The sequence below is a fragment of the Heterocephalus glaber genome, unplaced genomic scaffold (assembly GCF_053883595.1).
Source record: "Heterocephalus glaber isolate CG9 unplaced genomic scaffold, H.glaber_assembly_v1.0 deba00001428, whole genome shotgun sequence".
In the NCBI taxonomy this organism is placed as follows: domain Eukaryota; kingdom Metazoa; phylum Chordata; class Mammalia; order Rodentia; family Bathyergidae; genus Heterocephalus; species Heterocephalus glaber.
In genome coordinates this window covers 24,853,169-24,875,551 of record NW_028258293.1, presented here as the reverse complement: position 1 = coordinate 24,875,551, position 22,383 = coordinate 24,853,169, and the positions used below count along the sequence as shown (strand labels likewise).

The 22,383-nt window shown below is 38.6% G+C and overlaps 1 protein-coding gene and 2 pseudogenes across 1 annotated transcript; 2 read left to right on the top strand and 1 right to left on the bottom strand.

Annotated features, from left to right (window-relative positions):
- The first annotated feature begins 4,091 nt into the window (after positions 1-4,091).
- On the top strand, positions 4,092-5,051 carry LOC101713066 (olfactory receptor 51Q1). Its single transcript, XM_004863477.2, has one exon. It carries the CDS (start codon positions 4,104-4,106, stop codon positions 5,049-5,051), a length of 948 nt encoding a protein of 315 aa, XP_004863534.2. The 5' UTR covers positions 4,092-4,103.
- Positions 5,052-9,032: 3,981 nt separating this feature from the next.
- On the bottom strand, positions 9,033-9,983 carry LOC101713429 (olfactory receptor 51I2-like; annotated as a pseudogene).
- A 3,280-nt stretch (positions 9,984-13,263) lies between these two features.
- On the top strand, positions 13,264-15,737 carry LOC101713783 (borealin pseudogene; annotated as a pseudogene).
- Positions 15,738-22,383: the final 6,646 nt, after the last annotated feature.

The window sequence follows — 22,383 nt, the reverse complement described above, 5'->3', positions numbered from 1 at the left end:
AAGGAGCATGGGGTGGGTCCAGTGGATTGGTGCTGGGGCACGGGCTGATTCTGTGTTTTCTGTGTGACTGGCAACCTCGGGACCTGTCCACAGACCTGCCTGTCTGCAGCGGGCTAATTCGGTATTTTTCACGTGACTGGCAACCTTGGGACCCAGTCTGTTGTCTTTAGATGACACTCATCATAGCCCCTTGGCTGAGCAGAGCTCCAGCCTTCCTGAGGAGCAGGTGCCTTGCACTGCACACAGCAACTACTCCCAGTAGGGCGCTGGAGGAGGAAGCCCCATTTGCCTCTGGGACTTGCATGTCTACCAGACCGGGGGTACCTCCCCCACATCTTCAGGCCTTATCAACTCTAGATTCAGTCATATTAATAACATGACAATTCTAAAGGGCAACTGTGCTCCAACACTGCACAATCCCTATCACAACAGATCAGCCGCAGTAGTAAGCAGGAGAGAACCACTGATCATCAAGACAGCAGCTGCTAGAATCTGGGCCCCTTCCAAGTCGTCTCACAATTCCATATGACAGTGGGTCCCATTTCTGGCACATACAGGACACTCAGGAAATGTTACCACAAATACATTTTTATTATTATGAATTTTCTTTTCTAAAATTATGTATCTGTATATTCACTGAAATCAAGAGATTTTTGTTTTGTGCTTTTATATTTTTTGTAATAATCTTAAAATATTTTCATGTAAGCTGCTTAGACTTCTTTTTACAGAGAGATAAAATATGAATTCTCTTAAGCAATTTGTAAAACTTCAAATTTAAACCACAAACAGTAAGTTTTTTTTCAGTAAACTTGAATTGTCATTCCCTGACAGTAATATTTCTCTGATGGGATGTGTAGAATACTTCCCTGAAATATGAAATCCTCAAAATTTAACTTTTACCCATGTCCTCTTGGATAACCCATCCTTGCTAGAAAGTTTCTCAGTTTAAGAGAAGTTGTTTCCAATCTAGAATCAATTCACATTCTCTCACACCAAGAGTAAGGTGCTGTTATGCTGCCGATGCTTCTCCTGAGCAAGAGACCTGCTTCCTGGTTCTCTCCCCTAGGACCTCATGTCCCAGAACACAGCACTCATATTCCATTATGACAACGAACCTCTCTCCAGAGGCCTCCCCACCTGCCTCCTGCATTCCATCCAGGGCTCTCCAGGACATATAAATCACACAGCAGAGAGTAGAAGGCAAGAGCGTTGAAGGGACACAGAAGAAAGACACAGGTGAGCTGGACTGCTCCATGGTAGTCCGCAACAAAAGAAGGAGGATGTTTGGCCAATGAGAAGATGGGGCACTCATGGAGCCAAAGGGGAGAATTAGGCAGACCCACTTGAGAGGAACACTGAGGGGGGTGAGATGTGACAGCTAGGAAACATGAAGTGCATCGTGGGGCAGTTATCATGTGCTCTCAATGAATAAAAAGACTAGCCAGGTTGTGCTTGTTCCATGTTGCACCAAGCTTATGGCCCTAAATGCCAAAGTGTTTTCAGTGTTATCAGAAACTTGCCCTGAAAACTGACCACTACTGGATGGTATCTCTCTTGGTCCTATTTTCATTTGTCTTCCTCTCTTCCCTGAAAAGTTTTCATTAGATGTTTCAGAAAGAAGTAGATTTAAGGGAAGTATCAAAAAATGTGAATGAGGAATGAACAGAAACCAACATCAACCAGTCAGGGGCTTGCAAAGGACAGACCTTACCACACGAGGACAGTCATGGGAAAAACCTAAAGATGTAGGGAAACCATGCCCACACTGATGCCAGAGTCCTCGCCTCCTGCACCTGGTGGAGAGGCCCTAAGAATGTTACCTCTCTGGAGATCACTTGAGGGAACAGAACTGACTGCCTTGGAGCACTGGAAAAAGGTTACCAAGTTTTCACTGCTATTATGTCTTGACCTTTCCTTCCTCATCTTCTCCCTCCTTTCCTTTCTTCCCTCTGTCTTTGTATCCTAAAGTTTTTTACCACACATCCACAGGCCTTAGTTCTGTCCTGAGGGCAGAACGATGGAGCATAAACCTCCAAGTCCCCTCTGATGGACTTCTGAATGGTGCACCTGTCAGTCCTCTCCCTCCTCTCATTCCCACCTCCCACTGCTGTGCACAAACACACAACCACATGCATACTCAGAAGTGCAAACGCGCCTACATTTCTTACCTGATTCTCTTCACAAAATGTGTCACTTCCATAATTCCATCCTGCTTTTTGTCCTCCCACATTCCTTCTCCCAACAACAACAGAAAGTGATTCTCTCTCTCCCTGGCTCCCCTGTCCTCCAGAGCCTTCAGCTCCCACCACCTCCGAAATCAGTCCCACCCTCTGAGGACCGCAGAGGACCCTCTTGCCAGCCTATTTCATGGCATACATTTGTCTCCTGCATTGCCCCTCTGTCTAGCCTTTTAAAATTTGTACTCAAAGTAGAAAACACATGGTAGTCCACTTGTCCAATCAAGACTTCCAAGCTTTTCCAAGAATTTTTCCAACAAATTAGCTTTCCTCACCACTATATTTTCCTCATTACTTAAAGTTACAAACAGCAATTATGGAATGATTAAGTTAAGTGAGTTAGGTGAGTAAAGTCCTAGGACAGTTCCTGCCACACAGTAAGTTCTCTGCAGAAGCTACTGTTGCTGCTGCCCCTGTTGTTTCTCCTCTCTGCCATCCACATGATAAGCATGTCATGTGGACATCTCCATAGTGTCCACCTAAAACACCATGAGGCATTTAACTTGTGAGAAGGGTTTTTATGTAACTTTTATCATGTATATTTGAAGCTTACAGCATAATGCTACAGGCCTCATACAGATAGGAGAATGGCTACTACAGCGAGGCATGTGAACATACTCATCATCTCATTTGATTACTCATTTTTTTTGTAAAGTTTGAAATACTGAACCTCAAAGTCTGAAAATCACACACTGCAACAAAACAAAACAAAACAAAAACAAAACACAAAACAAAGACTGCATTCAGGCCCTAGCAGGCAGTATAGTTTCTTTTATAATAATACATATGCTGCAAAAATTTTCCACTCTTTCCCACTAATTCACCCTTAAGACACTTTAACTTGTCTTTTCTTCCTTTTACTCTACTAAGATGTCTTTCGAAGATTTCTGGTGGCATTCGTGTTCCTGAAATGAGCACATGCTTTGTAATACTCATGTTACTAAATATCAGAGCAGCCCTAAATCACAATAGACATTCTCTTAATTGCTTGGTTTTATTTTCCTTGTTGTCCTTCCTTCTTCCTGACAGTCCTTTACACTCTCCTTTGCTTTTTCTTCAATATTTACCTAAGGTTAATTTTACTTTTTAATAATAGTTCCTTAGGCTTCTTTCTTTCCCCACTCTAAATTCTTGCTTACATTACTATATTATATTCCCAGGTTCTGAGTTACCTAAAATATGCCAAGGATTCCTGTAGTCCTGGAAGTCTTCTCTCTGTCCTAATGAGCCTTCTAGGCATTTGCGTGTAATTTTTCTGGACTCCTATGCACAAATCAAACCCAGGATCTTTCCCCCAGAGTGTCCTCTTTAGTGCTCCTTACGAAAAATAATTGTCACTATAATTCACAGATGTTCAGGTAAGAAACCTGGGCATCACTTTGATACTTCCCCATCTCATTACTCCTGCCATACAAGCAAATGACATGAAATAGAATAATTGTATTTTCCTATGATGTCAAGTAGAAGGTGAATTAAGTTTTTAGATTTGATCTGCTAGTTATTTGAAGTATTAAGCAGATGAGTTTCCCTTAGTGAACACATTTGTGTGGGTACAGAGGTACACACACAAGAGCCACTGGGATGCATATTGCCAGAGGACTGCACGAAGCATAAAGCTATTTTTTTTACATAACACAGGATATAAAAGTTTGAAAAAATGAGTTTTTCTTAAGTGGAAATTTATGAAAGAGGGGCCACAATTGTTGAGCTTCCTATTAGGGTATTTCTCAGTGGCGGTAGGAAAACCAACCCAAATATATGCCTGTGCCCTGGGTTGAATAGAGAGATAATGACTCTGTGGCAGTAGGATGCTGAGGAGAGCGTTCATGTGGAACACACAGATTGGAGATTTTGCATTCATCTAGGATGTCTCCTAACATCACACAAGATGCATTCTACTTCATCCTCACAGGCATCCCAGGATTTGAGGACCACCACATCTGGATTTCCATCCCATTCTGCTGCTTCTACATCATCTCTGTCTTAGGGAACAGCACCATCCTCACTGTCATACACACGGAGCCCTCTCTCCACCAGCCCATGTTCCTATTTCTCTCCATGCTGGCCCTGACTGACCTGGGACTCACCCTCACCACCCTGCCCACCGTCATGCAGCTCTTCTGGTTCAACATTCGCAAAATCAGCTTTGAGGGCTGCTTTGCCCAGCTCTTCTTCCTCCATGGATTCTCCTTTATGGAGTCTTCTGTCCTGGTGGCTATGTCCTTTGACTGCTATGTGGCCATCTGCCGTCCCCTCCATTATGCTTCTATCCTTACCAGTGAGGTCATTGGTAGGATTGGGTTAACCATCATTTCCTGTTGTGTCCTAGCTGTTCTTCCCTCCCTTTTCCTCCTCAAGTGCCTGCCTTTCTGCCACTCCCATCTTCTCTCTCACTCTTACTGCCTCCACCAGGATATGATTCACCTGGCCTGTGCTGACACCCGGGTCAACAATTGGTATGGATTTGCTCTAGTCCTGCTCATCACTGTGATGGACCCTGTGCTTATTGTGCTGTCCTATGCAAAGATTCTGAGAAGTGTTCTAGGGGCATCCTCCAAGGCTGAGAGACTCCGTGCCCTCAACAACTGTTTGTCCCGCATTCTGGCTGTTCTGGTGCTTTATGTCCCCATAGTTGGAGTATCTATGACTCACTGCTTTGCCAAGCACAACTCCCCACTGGTCCATGTCATCATGGCCAATGTGTACCTGCTGGCACCTCCTGTGATGAACCCCATCATTTATAGTATCAAGACCAAGCAGATTCGCCATGGAATCATTCGTCTCCTTTGCCCCCACAACATGCACTCCAGATGAGAGAATGAATTTATTAAATTACTCATGAAAAGAAGTCATAAATTTGATGGTAGAGTATTATCAGAGTAGGGAAATGAGGACTATAAAGTAAGTCTCCATACTTTTACAAGTAAGCATGACATTTTTCTGACTCTTAGGTAAATTTCAGCTTATTGAGAGAGATGGGGGTTTTTGTTGAAAAAATTTCAAGAAAATGGAAAGCAATATGGTTCAAATGATATTTTGCTTTCAACTAATAGCATGGGCTTGGAAATAGTCCAAAAATAATGCTGGGAAAAGAAACTTTGGGATTATGCCAATATTAGTAAAGAGAAAGGTAGGATATCATAAATAATTTCTTGACTGAAGATAGGTATCAATTGAAAATTGAGGTCACAGATAGTGAAATTGACATAATAGTCAAAAAATTGTTCAAAACATTATAGGATCCTAGTATAGAATTCAGAATGTTACAAAAGAACCTAACTTTTATTATAATTATAGGAAACAACTATGTTGAAAAGATTGCCGACCTACATATGTTGAGAAATCAATGAGATCTCAAAGATTAAAGGTGAAGAATGTACAAGAGGCACTACTCTAACTCACAAAGCAAATCTTCATAGGAACACAGATTAACAATTCTGAAACTATTTCTATGTATAATGAAATTGAAAAATTAAATAAATGAATGACAGATAGTGGCAAGTTTCAGACCCACAAGGAAAGTAGCTTGTGTTATCCATGAATTAGGATTAAATACATCAGTGTGAATTTATTTATGCTATATAGACATGCCTATGAAATTAATTCCATTAAAAAATTAATTTTTATTATATATCTATTCATACAACTTTATATTTTAGATTTGCATCTCACATGATATAGTCATCTATTTCCATTTACAATCTTGGAATAAATATTGGCATTTCCTCAAGAAAATATTGCAACCTTCATTCTCAAGTTTTTGAATTCATTCTCCACGCTACATCTTAAAGCATATATGATTATATACCTATTCTTCATTCTTAGTAGGTGCTTGAAAATGTTTTTTTAATAAATGAATAAATTAGATAATGAAACAGTGGATACCTCTTGGAAGAAATCATGTTCCTTATCATTTAAACTGAGACTTGAACGCTCATTCTAGCTTACAAAAGATGTCATCGGTGGGCATCAAGTCTAATGTTCTTCAAGTGGACTACATGTGTCCCTGAGCACAGATATTTTTATGAAAAATTTAAGGGAATGCATCTTAACACATTTAATGCCCATATATTCTCTTCACTTAAGATTACTTTGAGCGAGAATGTACCTGGTTTTATTATATACTTTGTTACACCATTTTTCTTCCTTTCCACAAAGTTACTTGTCAGAAAGAAAAAAAGAAAGAAAGAGAAAGAAAGGAAGGAAGGTGGGAGGAGAAAGAGTGAGTTAGAGAAAAAGAGGGAGGGAGGGAGGAATGAATAAAGAAAGGGAGGGAGGAAGGGAGGGAGGAAGGAAGAAAGGAAGGAAGGAAGGAAGGAAGGAAGGGAGAAAGAGAAGGGAAAGAAAAGAAAAGGTAAGGAAAAATGGAAGGACAGTGGAAGAAGGAAAAGAGAAAAAGCAAAGCTTATCAAGCAATTTTGAATCTTTCTACTACGCATTACACTAATATGAAAATTTCTGAGATACCAAACTAAGGGACTACTAGTAACATTGGCTTAGATTTTAATGAAATAAATGGCAGTGGTGACTGGGTAAAACACTCTATTAAAAAGCAAATGGCATCAATTTTATTGCTTTCAGAAAAAGTGAAGAGGTATCCAATGAAATGATTCCTTGTTGTCATGAAAATACTTTAGATAGATCATAATGTGTATTTTGTAATTTTTATTAAAAAAGCATTCAATAAACAATGACTCTAAGCTACAACAAAACAGATTCAAATCATCTACTTATTTATACTAACAAACTGCTCAGGATTAACATTTATAGTAACAAGGAGAGAATGAACTGGAATAAAATTCATGCTGAAATTTATCTCATTATATTAGTATTAGTAATTTTAAATCTATGAAAAAAGCCTATGTACCTCATTAAGAGATTATTTTCTAATTAGTTTGCTTTTAATGTATAAAAATTTTATTATCCTCATATTGTTTTTATCAATTATGTGTTACTAGAAAATTCATTTTAAAACAATATTATAAACTCAATTTTTAAACTCAAATTTCACTGAATATATATGCATATATGTTGCATACAATTTTGATAAGGTAATCATTAGAATAATTTTAAACATAAAATTACATTATATGTTCAAAACTCTTCTATGAAGGTAAAATAAAAACTTGAAATAAAGGAAACAAAGGTAATGACGTAAAATATCTGACAGGTGTGGTGGCACCCACCTGTAATTCCAGTACTTGGAGGCTGAGGCAGGAGGATTGCTGTGAGCTAGAGGCCAGTCTGGGCTGCATAGTGAGTTCAAAGCCAGCCTCAACTACATAGCAAGACCCTGTCTTAAAAAAAAAAAAAAAAAAAAGAAAAAAAAAAAAATATATATACACACACACACACACACACACATAAAGTAACCTGTTCCTTAAATTTATGATGTCAAGTATCTAAATATAATCCCTTTATATTTCATTAGCTATTTAAAGATATAACAATTTATTTTAAACTGACATGTGTTTGTAATATACCTCAAAATGAATGCTCAACAATTATAGAAATTAGTAACAAAATTTTAAATACCAATCTGACAATATATAGGTGTTTTATTCTTTACATAAACAAAAATTTGGTGACCACTGTTCCAGCAAAATAAAGGCTTAAAAAAAATTGCTGTGTACAGGTGTCTCCGGTAGGATAAACAGGTTGGGCAGGTTAGCTTGAGGTAAGGAAAACATTCTCACTGTAACTAGAGGTCGTGAAATGCATGAGACTGATAACCTAACACTAGTTACTGATCAACAGCATGTTGCTACACATCCCCTCCATACAATACTCAGAGCTGTGGTGTTTGGGAGATCCCACTTGACCAAGATTTCCAGGAAACCTCAGACAGAAGCCAGCAGGACCAACAAGACCTATGTTTACAAGGCTGAAAGGTGGTGGTAGTCAGGGAACAAAACAAACTGCAGGCACTATAGAGCATACCAAGGTACTGGAGGCTGAAAGGATGGTAAGAGAGGCGAAGAGGAGACATCCAGACACAGTGAAATGAGGCACAGGTGTTGATTTAAAAATAGAGTCTGGGATTCTACTAAAGCAGAGTTAGATGCTTTTGCTGGGATTTGTACAATCCATAGCCTGGGTTTTGTGAAGTTGTTCATGTTTTCATTTATACCTCTGTTGAGGTCCTTTCCTCAGCTGTATCCCCTCAGGCTCTTGATGTATGTGAACAATTGGGTGCTCTCTACACCCAACAGTGGGGAGTGGGGAGAATCTGATTCCTTACATAACTGGAGGTTGCTTCAAAGCCAGATTTATCAGATAATTTATGGTCTAAACAAGGAAAACTTTGAGAGTGAGAAAGAATGTTTTTAGTAATGATGCTGAGGAAAACAAGTCAACAAACTATCAATATCTAAAACAAACCAGAAAATATACTCACTCTACTTAAAGGCAAATACTCAGGATGATTTTTCATAAAAATGAATGTTTGCTTTATTTAAACTAATATATCATTAAGCCAGAAGCTCTTAATATCAACTTGCTTTATGTTAGACCTTTTCTCAGAAGCCTTTAGGGAATACAGAAAAGATGAATTTTTTTACCCTGAAGTTGTCATGACTGATTAGATGATAAAGGTGTACCAGGTGCACATACAGAGACATACATATGTTAATAAAACTTAACAAGGAAAGAAATTAGAAATAATTTGTGGTTCAGACTCAAGACTGTATAGATGTTTTGAATTTCTCCTCAAAATGGCTAGTGTACAGCTTTGTACATTGCAAAAACATAGTGAGGGTTTGTGGGTTGAGGAATAGCTCCTTCCCCTGGACTCATTCAGCTCAATTCCTTCTTGCAAGAGAACAAGGTAACAATGCCCTGTCGGACTGGCCTCGTCTTAACGCTGTAGATGATGGGGTTGAGCACTGGTGGTACAAAGAGGTAGATGCTAGACACAATTGTGTGGACCAAAGGAGCAGCATGCTTGGCAGCACGACGCATCACAGACACCCCGATCATAGGCACATAGTACACAAGCACTGCACAGATATGTGACACACATGTGTTGAGTGCCTTCCTCCGTCCCTCCCCAGAAGCAATGCCCAGCACTGTGTAAAGAATCAGCACATAGGACACCACGATGAGCAATGAATCCAGACCGAAAGTGGCGAGGACAATGGCTAAACCCAGGATACTGTTGAGCTTAGTATCAGCACAAGGCAGCTGGATCAGATCTAAATGGAGGCAATAGGAGTGGGAGAGAATGTTAATGTGACAATAGGGAAGTTGCCTCAAAAGGACAGGAAGTGGAGCCATGAATGCCACACTTTTCAGTGTAATGCCCAGACCCATGGATATGATGCGGGGCAGGGTCAGGATGGCTGTATAACGCAGTGGATTGTAGATGGCTACAAAGCAGTCATAACTCATGGCCAACAGGACCCCTGACTCCATGCCAGAGAAGGTGTGAATGAAAAACATCTGAGCCAAGCAGCCATCAAAGTCTACCCTGCGAGCATCAAACCAAAGAATGCCCATAGCGGTAGGCAGTGTAGACACAGAGACACCCACTTCACTGACAGCCAACATGGAGAGGAACAGGTACATGGGCTCATGTAGAGCAGAGTCCTTCTGCACTGCTGCCATGATTAAGCTGTTGCCCACAATGGCCACAGTGTAGATGGTGAAGAAAGGGATAGAGAGTCAATGATGTTGGGCTTCTAGTCCTGGGATGCCAGTCAGGAAGACAGATAGGAAGTCAAGGCTTTCATTGCCTTCAGCTCCCATGCCACCAATAGCAGAAACTGGTCTTCAGCTGCCACTTGAGAAAGCTGATAGCTCCCACCTGTCGCCTTCTGCCTGAGCACTCACCCTAAAGGCTGAAGAAAGGAAATGAAATAAACAGGTGAGTTGAAATAACACACTTTCTCTAATTCTCTGCTTCTGTTTGAGCTCCAGAATCCTAATGTATTACGTGTAAAATAGATATTTCTGATTGTCCAATCTTGCAAAAGACCATAGCTTAAAAATTAAAAACAAAAACTGGAATAAATCAAATCTGGGTCAAAATATTTACTCAGTCAGTTACTAGATGTATGATGTAGGCAACTTATTTATACCTTAATCTCGCATATCTTTGTTTATTTTTCACTTGTAAAATTAGGGTAATAATCCTACTCTCTTATTCGAATATGAAGGAATATTGAGAAAATTAATATATGTTTAGTGTTTGGGCATCTAATTTCACTATGATGATGAAAGTAAATCTCATTTTGATCTAGGTTGAAGTCATCAGAAAGAATTGATGGTTAGCTATTTCAATGAGGCTCTAAGGAAATAAGAATACCTGGAGAAAGGTAATCCCCATGAGTTCCTCACTGTCCTATTGCAGGAAAAATGTCTGAAATGTGAGACTGCTGTTTTAGAAAACTGAAAAAGAGAGAAATATGAATGATGAAGGAAATTAATGTTTCAGGTTACAATTATACCAACATACAAATGATCTCTGAGTGTAAAAACAAAGTTCTGAAAGGCTGTCAATGATATAGTGTTTTCAAAATGAGCAGATTTCACCTAGAATCTATGAAGAGATCAAAGCTGCAGAGATAAAGGACTGCATTAGTGTCCACGAGATTAGGGAGAAATAAGTGAACCCCTCTCAGGAGTTGAAAATAATATAAAATTTAAAGTAATGCAATGCACCATGACATAATGTAACATAATAAATATAATAAAACTTAATATAGTTTAAAAAGCAAATTCAAAAAGTGTGGTCACATTTTGTTTGAAAGTTGAGTTAACAGCAATCATTTTATTCATTCCCTGAGTAGACTGGATGTATGAATCACTGACTCTGTATCAGTTCTTTATCTTGTAGTTACACGCTGTGGGTGTGAAATGGTCCATACAGCTACAGTACTTAATGATAATTCTCTACTGGAATAGGTGAACAGTTGGGGGAACATGTAGCCAAGGAAATACAAAGAGGTATGGCCATGGAGAAAGTACAATGTAATAATGAGGATGGTCAAAGAGCCTACATTTTCTGCTCTTCATGCTGCGCACAGCTCTGTGAAATCCTATCCTTTCTATCTCTATGCTCAAAACCAACTCTCTCACAAGTGAAATATGCATCTTCATTCCTCTTGCCCACACATTTCTCATGGGTTTACCTTATACATCAGTGGTTCTCAATACTGGGTGCACACTAGAATCAAATTGAGGAAATGAAAAATCCCAGAGTTTAGGTAACACTCCTTGCAATAAAATTAGAATCTATTCGTGTCACTCCTAATTGGCAACATGTTTTCAACCTCTTGAGGTAAATTGCATTTTGAGAACCATTTCTATGTCATTTTGTAACACTTAATCACTTCATAATGAATGTCTTTTAGATTAAAATGAAACTTGCCGGCACTTCCCTAGTCTCCATCCTGGTTTTATTTCAGAAAACTTTTCTCCCTCACTCACAACTGCAACTTCATATTTCCTTGTATTTCATCATTCTTTACTCTTTGTGATTTCTCAGCCACAAATCTAGCCAATCTTGCTAACCCACATTAGCTTTCTTGCCACTGAAAGGCAGTACTCAAGACCCACAACCTAAAGGAGGAAAGATGCAATTTAGCTTACGATTCCAGAAGATTAAAGATATGGTCAGCAGGCTCCAAGGCAGGAAAAGCATGTGGAGGGGCAGTGGAGCAAAGCTCCTTAGTTCGTGGTGGCAGGGAAACAGAGAAGGGGAAGAGAATCAGAGAGGAACTGGGATAAACCATATATATTACCTGAGGCCATGCTTCTGTGACTCTCAAAGACAAACCCAGGAGCATGCTCTGCTAATCTGCTAGGTGTTTCTTAATCTAATGAAGCTGACATATCATGATTGGTGGTCACAATACTCCAAGGCGTTACCCATAGTTGTAGCCTAGATTTGGGTCTAATGTTGCACCTCCCTTCGGGTCCAATCAGAATGGAGTCCTATCTTGCACCAAAGAGAATCTCCTCATCCTTAGCTTGAGCACTTTTAGTGCTTTCACTCTTGTTGCATCCCCAAACCACTATCCTGGCCAGATCTCACTGACTCATAAAGCCCATTCTTATTTTGGACTTATATCTATTTTTCTCCATATCACAGATAAAGTTGCAGATGCACAGCAACAATAATCTTAATCATGGACCAGGCATAATAGTGGCATATGCCTATAATTTCAGCACTTGAAAAGTTGAGGCAAGAGAATCCCCTGGAATTTGAGGCCAGACTGAGTTCAAAAGCAACCTTGTCTCAAAAATAATAATAATAATGATAATCAGGTATCATTTAAATATGGCTCTTCTAGTATCTGTACTTTTCATGTAGAATATCTGAATACATATTTACTTATGCATTTTATTTATTGGTTAAATGTCTGTACGTGTACTAGTCTGTAAGCATCATCAGAGAAAAGATAATACTGTACTAGCACAAGTTCAAAAACATAGCAGATGCTCATTAAAGAATTTAGCTGAATGAATGAAACACTGTAAGTTAAATCTGAAAGTTTATTCATGGCATGTTATAATCTTCTCCTATCCACAACATCTATCTAAAATTCTTTTAGCTGCTTCTTAAAGTTCCTGACTCTTATTTTCCACAGCACATAAATCCTCTTGTCAAAGTGATTGATGGATAGTATATCAAACATGAATTGAAAGTGTGATATGTAGTTCACAACAAACTGGCAAATTTTTTATTATTTAAGTAGAAATAATATTTTATCATCTGTAACTTTGTAATATTTCATACAAAAATTTTTTTATTAAAATGATGTGCCTCTGCCTTCCCTGTTAGACTGAGCTCTCATAAGGTCCCTGATTTACCTTACTTTCACATAACTTCCCATGATTATGGCACTAAAAAATGTGTTCACGAAGACATTAACAAATTAAAACACAAATAGACCTCTTAGACCATAACTGAAGTACAAATTCTATGCTCAAAATAGGATTGCAACACATGCAAAGTGTAATTACAAACAGCTTTAAAGGATCAAATGATACTTCACTTTGACAAGAATATAATGTAGTGGAGATGGATGAAGTCGGGTAGGAAAGGCTGTCAATGATAGGAGATCACAGGGAAGCAGTGTGGAGTTCATGTAAGGAACACTTTTCACAGAGTCAAAGCTGTATGATGAAATAAATTCTGGGCAGTAGAGATATTCTAAGGTAGGATAATCCTTACTAAAAATGCTGGAAGAAGGCCCCTAGCATCTGCTGAATTGTGATCAGTGGCCCTTTCATGTCTCATTCTGCCCTTAGGTCTGAGGTTGCAGGCTGTCAAGTCTCTCCCATTCTGTAACAAATGTCAAGGCTGTGGATTGGTGAGGGACAGAAGAGGGAAAAGTCTCCAACTCCTGTCACATGATTATGTCTTTCACTGCTAAGGCAGCCTTTGTTAGCCTTGTTTACCATAGCTGGGAGACAATATGAGTATTTGTCTGACTACTGCTTTTTCTATATACAATTTACATAAAAAATGAGATTTAGGGTTTTTTGTCATAAACATCTCTATCATATGATAATTATGGCAACTATTTTGATATACACTAGCATGAACAGAAATTTACTTAAAAATACAGAGACATGAATCAGAAATACACAGAGAATTGTTGATAGAAACATACTTGTTATATGAATACCTGGAATGTACAGATTCAAACTCACCTGTGAGAGTGTTTGGAAGTGACTGCTGGATTGACAGAGGAGCAGAGCTCACCAAGGCTGCACAATGGGCCTCAGGAAACAACTAGCCAAGAGAGGAAGCCAATTTTATGCATATGAGTAAAATTCCCAGAGACTCAGGCCTGTGGAGTCCTGCTTTGCGTAAGTGTAAGTCTGTGCTGGTGACAGAAAAAGGAGGGAATTAGGACTCACCTTGGGAATATAACACTTCAAAACATTTTTTTTAAAAAAGGTCATCTTCTAGGGGTACTATCCCCTCATAACAGAAAAAAAATAAAATTTCAAGACTCTTTATGATTAATAAGAAGATGGAGAAAAATTTATCCAAGCTCCATAGAAACAGCACCTCTCCATACACACAGTTATTCAGCATAAAACCGAGATCCCAAGCAGAATCTAAAGCTCAGAGCCCAGAGACAACCCCAGAATTTAAATGATAGAGAATCTGACCTAGGCTACCTGGATCTGTTTATCTCTACTCTTCCCTATACAATTCCCATTACCTCCCCCTCAGCCCTCCACCAAGTTCTATAGCCTACTCTTCCTCTTAAGGTATTATCACTAAAAAGAGGTTATCAGTCCTGTATCCAAGTCTAATTGGTTCTAGTGTTACCATGCTGTTTCTCTATGTCACTGAGGAGTCAATACATAATAAAATAATCTTCAGTGCATTAATAAAATAATAACAATCTCTACATTTTCAGTAATTGATATGTACACTTAGATAGGGGTACTATAAATTAAGCACTCAAGCAATATGGTTACTACCTCCAGTTTTCAGATGGGGAAACCAAGTCATAGAGATTAAGAGATTTAGCCTTTCAGGAGAAAAATTCCAATGGGAATTTTATTTTCACTCAAGCAACATGGGTTTCAATCATGAAAATCTAGATTTAAATCACTTTCTGCACAACCTGCAGCCTCCACCCAAGCACCATAGATCCTAGGAAAGGCAGCAGTCAGTTAGCCAAGACCAACTCATTGCAGAGATAGAAGCTCACCTCATTTCTTAATTTCAACAATGAAGTGCAAGTATGAATCAAATTGAATCAGACAGGCAAAAACTCCTCAAGGAGGTGGATAACCTATACAACATTGAGACCCTGGGGCTCCCCAAGGCACTGCACAAGATGAACTGGCTTAAATACTTCACCTTGGAGGAAACAAACAAGCCTGGGAAGAGGCAGAAACAGCTGATGTGGATATCACAGAAATAAGCAGACTAACAGCAGAAGCTATTCAGACATTCCTGAAATCTGCCAAAAAATGAAAGATAATACAAGTGGATAAAATGATAAGGGAAGAAGAAAAAGAAAATAAATGTAAGAATTTTCAAACTGCAAGAGTCAAAAGGTATCCTCTGAGAAAAGAACCCAGTTCATACAAGGAAAAGGCAAAAGGTCAAGTTATGACAATCTTGTGACACTAGCTGTGACCTGTTTGGAGTTGTCTATGGTAAAACCAACATGAGGCATGACACCCCCATTTGACTCCAGGGTCTTCAGGACCCCAAGCCTATGGACTCCAGGAGCCAGAGAGCAGATTTGCAACATCTCTGTCAATGGCAGCCCTCTCACTGATAGCAAACAGATCTCCCTCACTGTGCCAGGAGGTGGCAGCACAAGCATGTGGTTATTGGCCAGTGAGTTACAGAGGATTGATACTGCACAATTGGATCCAGAGGCCTTAGGAAACATTAAGAAGCTTTCAAACTGTCTCACTCAAATATGCCCTGCAACACCCCCAGCACTGAGGAGCAGATTCACCCCCAGCACCAAAGAGGAGCCTTCCAGTCCACCATACCACTGCCCCCAGCACTGAGGAGGTTAGCCACTCAGGTAGCAGCTGCACCACCCACCCATTGAAATGAGAAGACACGTAAACAACTCTCAAAACCAGACTTCCAGTTCACCTAAAGCAGCACCAAAGGGAAATGAGGTAGAACAACCTGGTACTCAACCACCTGGACTCACTGAACTGGCAACAAAAGATCTGGAAAAAATGAAATCAGAAATAATTTCTCAGATAACAGCAGAGATTGTGCCCATAGAGCAAGACATGATTAATAAATCTAGAGAGGACACAGATTTTTAAAAAATAGAGGAGCTGAGGAACATGATGGAATCTCAACATAAGAAATGAGTGGAATCCATAAAACAGATGAAAATAGATTTCCAGGAGATTAAAAACTCCATTGAAAATTTATGCAGCAGAATGAACCAATGTGAGAACAAAATCTCAGACATAGAAGATAAGACTGCAATTAGTGACCAGAAAAAGAAAATTTCCTTAAAATAGTAAGGGACCACAAGAAATCAATCCAGCAGCTGCTAGACAATGCAAAGAAGAAAAACATAAGACTAGTCAGAGTCAATGAAGAAACAGGAGAGGGTGCAGATGACATAAAAAAGCTGTTGACAGAAGTGATGGCAGAAAACATCCCAAGCGGGGGAAAAGAACTTGACCTACATATAAGTGAGGCATTTAGGACTCTAACTAGCCTTGATCAAAAAAAATCTACACATAGGCATATACTACTTAAGATTCCAGAAACCCAACAGAAGAATAAAATTCTACAAGCAGTGAGAGAAAAGAAACAAATCACATACAAAGGAAAGCCCATCAGAAACACAGCAGACTTCTCAACACAAAGCCTCAAGACAAGAAGAGCTTGGAGTGACATATTTCAAGCCCTAAAGGAAAACAGTCTCCAACCCAGATTGATGTACCCTGCAAAACTATCTTTCAAAATTGATGGAGAAATAAGATATTTTAATGACAAAGATAACACCTTAGGAACTTAATGAATACCAAACCAGCACTCCAAAGGTTTTCAGACAATATCCTAGGAAAAGACAATGAGGATCACAACCCAGGAAGCCCAGCAGAATGAATCCATCGAGCAAGACAAGAAATTAAAGCAAAGGGGGAGAATCCAGCAAAAAGAAAATGTCATGACCATGATAAGTGAATATGTATTATTTATAACCATCAGTGTTAATGGTCTGAAATCACCAATCAAAAAGAAAGAGACTGGCAGAATGGGTTAAGAAGCAAGATCTAACAATATGCTGCATACAAGAAACACACTTCATTCAAAAAGAAACTCATAGACTGAAAGTTAAAGAGTGGAAAACAATACTCCATGCAACAGGAACCTCCAAAAAAGCAAGAGTAGCTATCCTCTTGGCAGATCAAGTGGATTTCACATCAACACTGATTAAGAGAGACAAAGAAAGACACTACATTCTTGTAAAGGGATCAAAGAGGAAGAGATGACAATCATTAATATATATGCACTAAACACTAGTGCACCCAACTATATAAAACAAATACTAACAGACATGAAAAGTCATATATGCACTAATACAATTGTAGTGGGGGACCTCAATACCACACTGTCACAAATAGATCAACTAGACAAAAAATAAGTAATGAAATACTAGAACTCAATCAAACTCTTGAACAAATGAACTTAACAGATGTTTACAAAGTGTTCCACCCCACAATATCAGAATGCACATTCTTTTCAGCTGCATATGGTTCATTCTCCAAAATAGACCACATATTCACACATAGAACATGTTTAAGTAAGTAAGTGCAAAGGAATCAAAGTTATCCCTTGTATATTATCAGACCATAGTGGGATGAAATTGAAGATCAATAGCAGAAGAAACCACAAGAATTTCATAAACACATAGAAATTGAACAACACATTTCTGAATAACTAATGAGTCACAGAGAAAATTAAAGAAGAAATCAGATAGTTTCTACAATTAAATGACAATGACAACACAACATATCAGAATCTATGGGACACAATGAAAACAGTCTTATGAGGGAAATTCATAGCAGTGAATACTCATATTAGGAAAACAGAGTGAGCCCCATTAAACAACCATATGCTGAAACTCAAGTTTCTAGAAAAAGAAGAGCAGGACAAATCCAAAGCTCATACAAGGGGGAAATTATAAAGATCAGAGCAAAAATCAATACAATGGAGACTAAGAGAATGATACAAAAAAATCAATGAAGCCAAGAGTTGGTTCTTTGAAAGAATCAACAAAATTGACAAACGCTTAGCCAACCTTATCAGAAAAAGGAAAGAAAAGGCCCAAATCCATGCAATTAGGAATTAAAAGGATGAAATTACAATGGACCCAGCAGAAAACTAGAGGATCATTAATATGTACTTTAAGAACCTATATGCCAATAAGATGGAAAACGGGAGAAATGGACAGATTCCTAGATACATATGAATTACTAAATTTGAAAGAAGATGACCTAAAAATTCTAAACAACCCAATATCAATCAATGAAATTGAAAACATAATTAAAAACTTACCAACTAAGAAAAGCCCAGGTCCTGATGGCTTCACTGCTGAATTCTTCAAGACATTTAGAGAGGAACTACTGCCACTACTGTTAAAACTCTTTGATGAAATTGTAAGGGAATCAATACTCCCAAATTTATTCCTTGAAGCAAGCATCACCTTAATCCCCAAAGCAGAGAAAGACTCAACCAAAAAAGAGAACTACAGGCCAATCTCACTGATAAACATAGATACAAAAATCCTTAATAAGATACTGGCAAATAGAATGCAGAAGATCATCAAGAAGATCATACACCCTGACCAAGTGGGATTCAACCCAGGGATGCAGGGATGGCTTAACATAGGCAAATCAATTGATGGAATACACTTTATCAATAGAGCCAAGGACAAAAACCATATGGTCATCTCAATTGATGCAGAAAAAGCATTTGACATAATCCAACATGCATTTATGATAAAAACCATACAAAAAATTGGAATAGACAGTCTCTGCCTCAATCTGATAAAAGCTGTCCATGAAAAACCAACAGCCAATATCACACTAAATGATCAAAAACCAAAATTCTTCACACTAAAATCAAGAACAAGACAAGGATGTCCACTATCACCACTCCTGTTCAATATAGTTTTGGAAATATTAGCCATGGCAATTAGACAAGAGAAAAAAATAAAAGGAATAAAGATAGGAAATGAAGAAGTCAAGCTGTCATTATTTGCAGATGACAAAATACTCTACATAGAAGACGCCAAGAACCTCACCAAAAGTTTTCTAGACTCAATAACCAAATTCAGTAAAGTATCTGGATGCAAGGTCAACACACAAAAATCAATAGCATTCCACTACATGAACAACAGACTCACTGAGAGAGAAATAGGGTAAACAATTCCTTTCACAATAACATCCAAAAAACTGAAATACCTAAGAATCGACCTAACAAGAAATCAAAGACCTCTTCTCTGAAAACTATAGCACTCTGAAAAGAGAGATTGAAGATGGCATCAGAAAATGGTATCATCCCTTGCTCCTGGGTAGGAAGAATCAAGATAGTGAAAATGGCCATACTTCCAAAACTGGTATATAGATTCAATGCAATCCCAATTGAAAACCCTGCAGCATACTTCATGGACCTTGAGAAAACAATCCAAAAATTCATTTGGAATAAGAAGAGACCTAGAATAGCAAATGCAATTCTAAGCAACAGAGACAGGGCAGGGGGTATCACAACCCCCAACTTGAAACTATACTACACAGCTACTGTATTAAAAACAGCATGGTACTGGCAAAGAAACAGACCTGAGGACCAGTGGAACAGATTAGAAGATGCAGAAACAACTCCAGACACACTCAGCTGTGCCATCTTCCACAAAGGAGCCAAACATCCTCACTGGAGAAAAGGTAGCCTCTTTAATAAATGGTGCTGGGTAAATTGGCTTTCAAATTATCAAAGATTAAAACTAGACCTATATCTCTCACCATGCACTAAACTAAAATCGAAATGGATTATAGATCTAAATATTAAAATAGAAACACTTAACTGGCTGAAACAGAGGTTAGGTAGAACACTTGAAGACATTGGTGTAGGAAAGGATTTTTTGAGCAAAACCTCAGTTGCCCATGAACTAGCACAAACAATCAATAAGTGGGATCTCTTCTTATTAAAAAGTTTCTTCACAGCAAGAAAAACCACCAACAGTGTGAAGAGACAACCTACAATGTGGGAAAAAATTTTCACCTGCTATTCCTCAGACAAAGGTCTACTATCTAGAATATATAAAGAACTTTAAAAAAAAAATCAGACCTCCCAAATTTAAAGACCCAATCCAAAAATGGGCATCTGAAATAAACAGACATTTCTCTGACAAAGAAGTAGAAATAGCAAATAAATATATGAAAAAATGTTCAACATCACTGGTCATTTGAGAGATGCAGATGAAAACAACACTGAGATTCCACCTCACCCCAGAAAGAGTGGCTGCTTTCAAGAAATCAATAACAAATGCTGGCGGGGCTGTGGGGAAAGAGGAACCCTGCTCCACTGCTGGTGGGAGTGTAGATTGGTGCAAGCACTGTGGAAATCAGTATGGAGATACCTCAAAGAACTAGGACTGGAAGTCCCATTTGACCCAGCTCTTTCCCTGCTGGGTATCTTCCCAAAATAATTAAAAGACTCATACCACAATGGGTGATATATGTGCACCCATTTTCATAGCAGCACAATTTGTAATAGCTAAAACTTGGAAGCAGCCCAATTGCTCATCAAATGGAGACTGGATAAAGAAAATGTGGGGTTTTTTTAATAAAATGGAGTACTACTCACCCATAAAAAATAGGAAATTAGAGACATTTATAGCTAAATGGATGCACATTGAGGTGATACTCTTAAGTAAAATAAATAGGACACATATGTGTAAATACCGAAGAGTTTCTGTAGTGTGAGAAACTGAAAGTGTAAATAAGGACTAAAAGGCATAATAGATAATGTGAAATAGGAAGAAAAGGGGCAAAGGGGAAAGGGAACAGGGAAGGGTAGAGGAAAGGAAAGAAGGGAATGAATTTAATATGAGAAAATAAAAAATGGAAGCAAAGCCCTTTTATATAAGGAGGGGTGGAGGGGTTGAAGCAGGGTGGGGAATGGGGAAAAAATAACGAAGAGTGATTATGTAAAGGTGCAAATTTCCAATGATGAATGTCATTGTATTGTATACCTAAAATATACAAATAAAATTCATTTAAAAATATGCCATACCATACAGGCCCACAAATGTGAAGACAGCAGAGCAGGGTATATTGGAACATTTGAGGTTCTCCTTTCTCCACCTGTTTCCCCTCCTCCAGTGCAGGAGGGTGGCGCGTTTACTGAGGTGTCCCTAGAATCTTCACCTGCTGTGCTCCCCATTCTTGTCAAGCTGATTTGTGGAACAGCATTTTATGTTTATTCCTGTTCACCAAAGACCAATAATTGCTTGGGGACGTTTTTCATGTCTTACACCTCTACCTCTTTAGTTAATGGGAATTTAGATAAAGGAATTTTAGGGTTTAGAGTAGTCTAGAGTTTTATGTGATCACCACAGAATAGCTATGTCTAAGATATGTGATCCAATGGTCCCTACTGAGTCTGCTAGCTGCATCTTATGGGGATGGGATCATCGGGAAGACACGTGTAACTTGTCTGGTGACCTCATTCCATATGTTTAATCTATTCCCCAGGCATGGACTACTAATGTGAAATCAGCAGTGAGACCTTTGTACTTCAACAGCCTCTGCCCCAAAGAACCATGTCCTGTGTTCCAAGAATTTGAGAACAAGTGTTCTCATTCCCAGGGCTGTGGGCACACAGCCTTCTTCTGTGTGGCTCTTTCTTATATTTTGTATTAATTCAGTCCTGCACAGACTGAATTGTTTTGAAGTTGTTTCAGTCTCCCACTTCCTAAGACTTTTGTGCATACTGTTTTCCTGAATAATAGTATCCCCACTTTCAATAAATTCTGGTTCGGTTTGGTTCAAAAAAACAATCCTGGCTTTGCCATCTACTATCTTAATGATTTCAGAAGATTAACATTCCTTCAACTTTGAAACTAATTGTAAAGAGTAAATTGCCACCCACAGGAGATGGAGATCCTGATGAAAAGGCACTAACAGTCTTGCTTGTTTTTAATTTAATATGGAACATGTAACTATCTGCATCATAAATTCTACTACAGATCCCAATTCTAGATCCTCTTATATGTTCTCTTTCCCAATTCCACTTGCTCCAATTAAATGTTTAGTTTTACCTCTTCCTCATTTTAAGTTTGCATGGAATGAGAGTGTCATGAGGGAAAGACTAGCAGAAAAGCTCTCTTCTCTTTCTATCAAGTGCTGGGATGGCTGCAGAAAAGCAAACAGAATATGTGTACAGGGAACATTTCCCCTTTCTCATGTCAAGCTCTAAAGTAGTAGATGGGAAGTTGGACAAGAACTGCCTCTGCCTTCAAATAGTGCCATAGGATTGGCTGAGTCAGAAATAACTACATAGAAGAAAAAAAAGAAATAACTACATAGAATTCAGAAGAATCCAAACCATGACCTTGGGAATAAGGTCACAAAATCCTGAGAAAAGGAAATTAAATGATGTCTTAGACTGGGCCTAAGT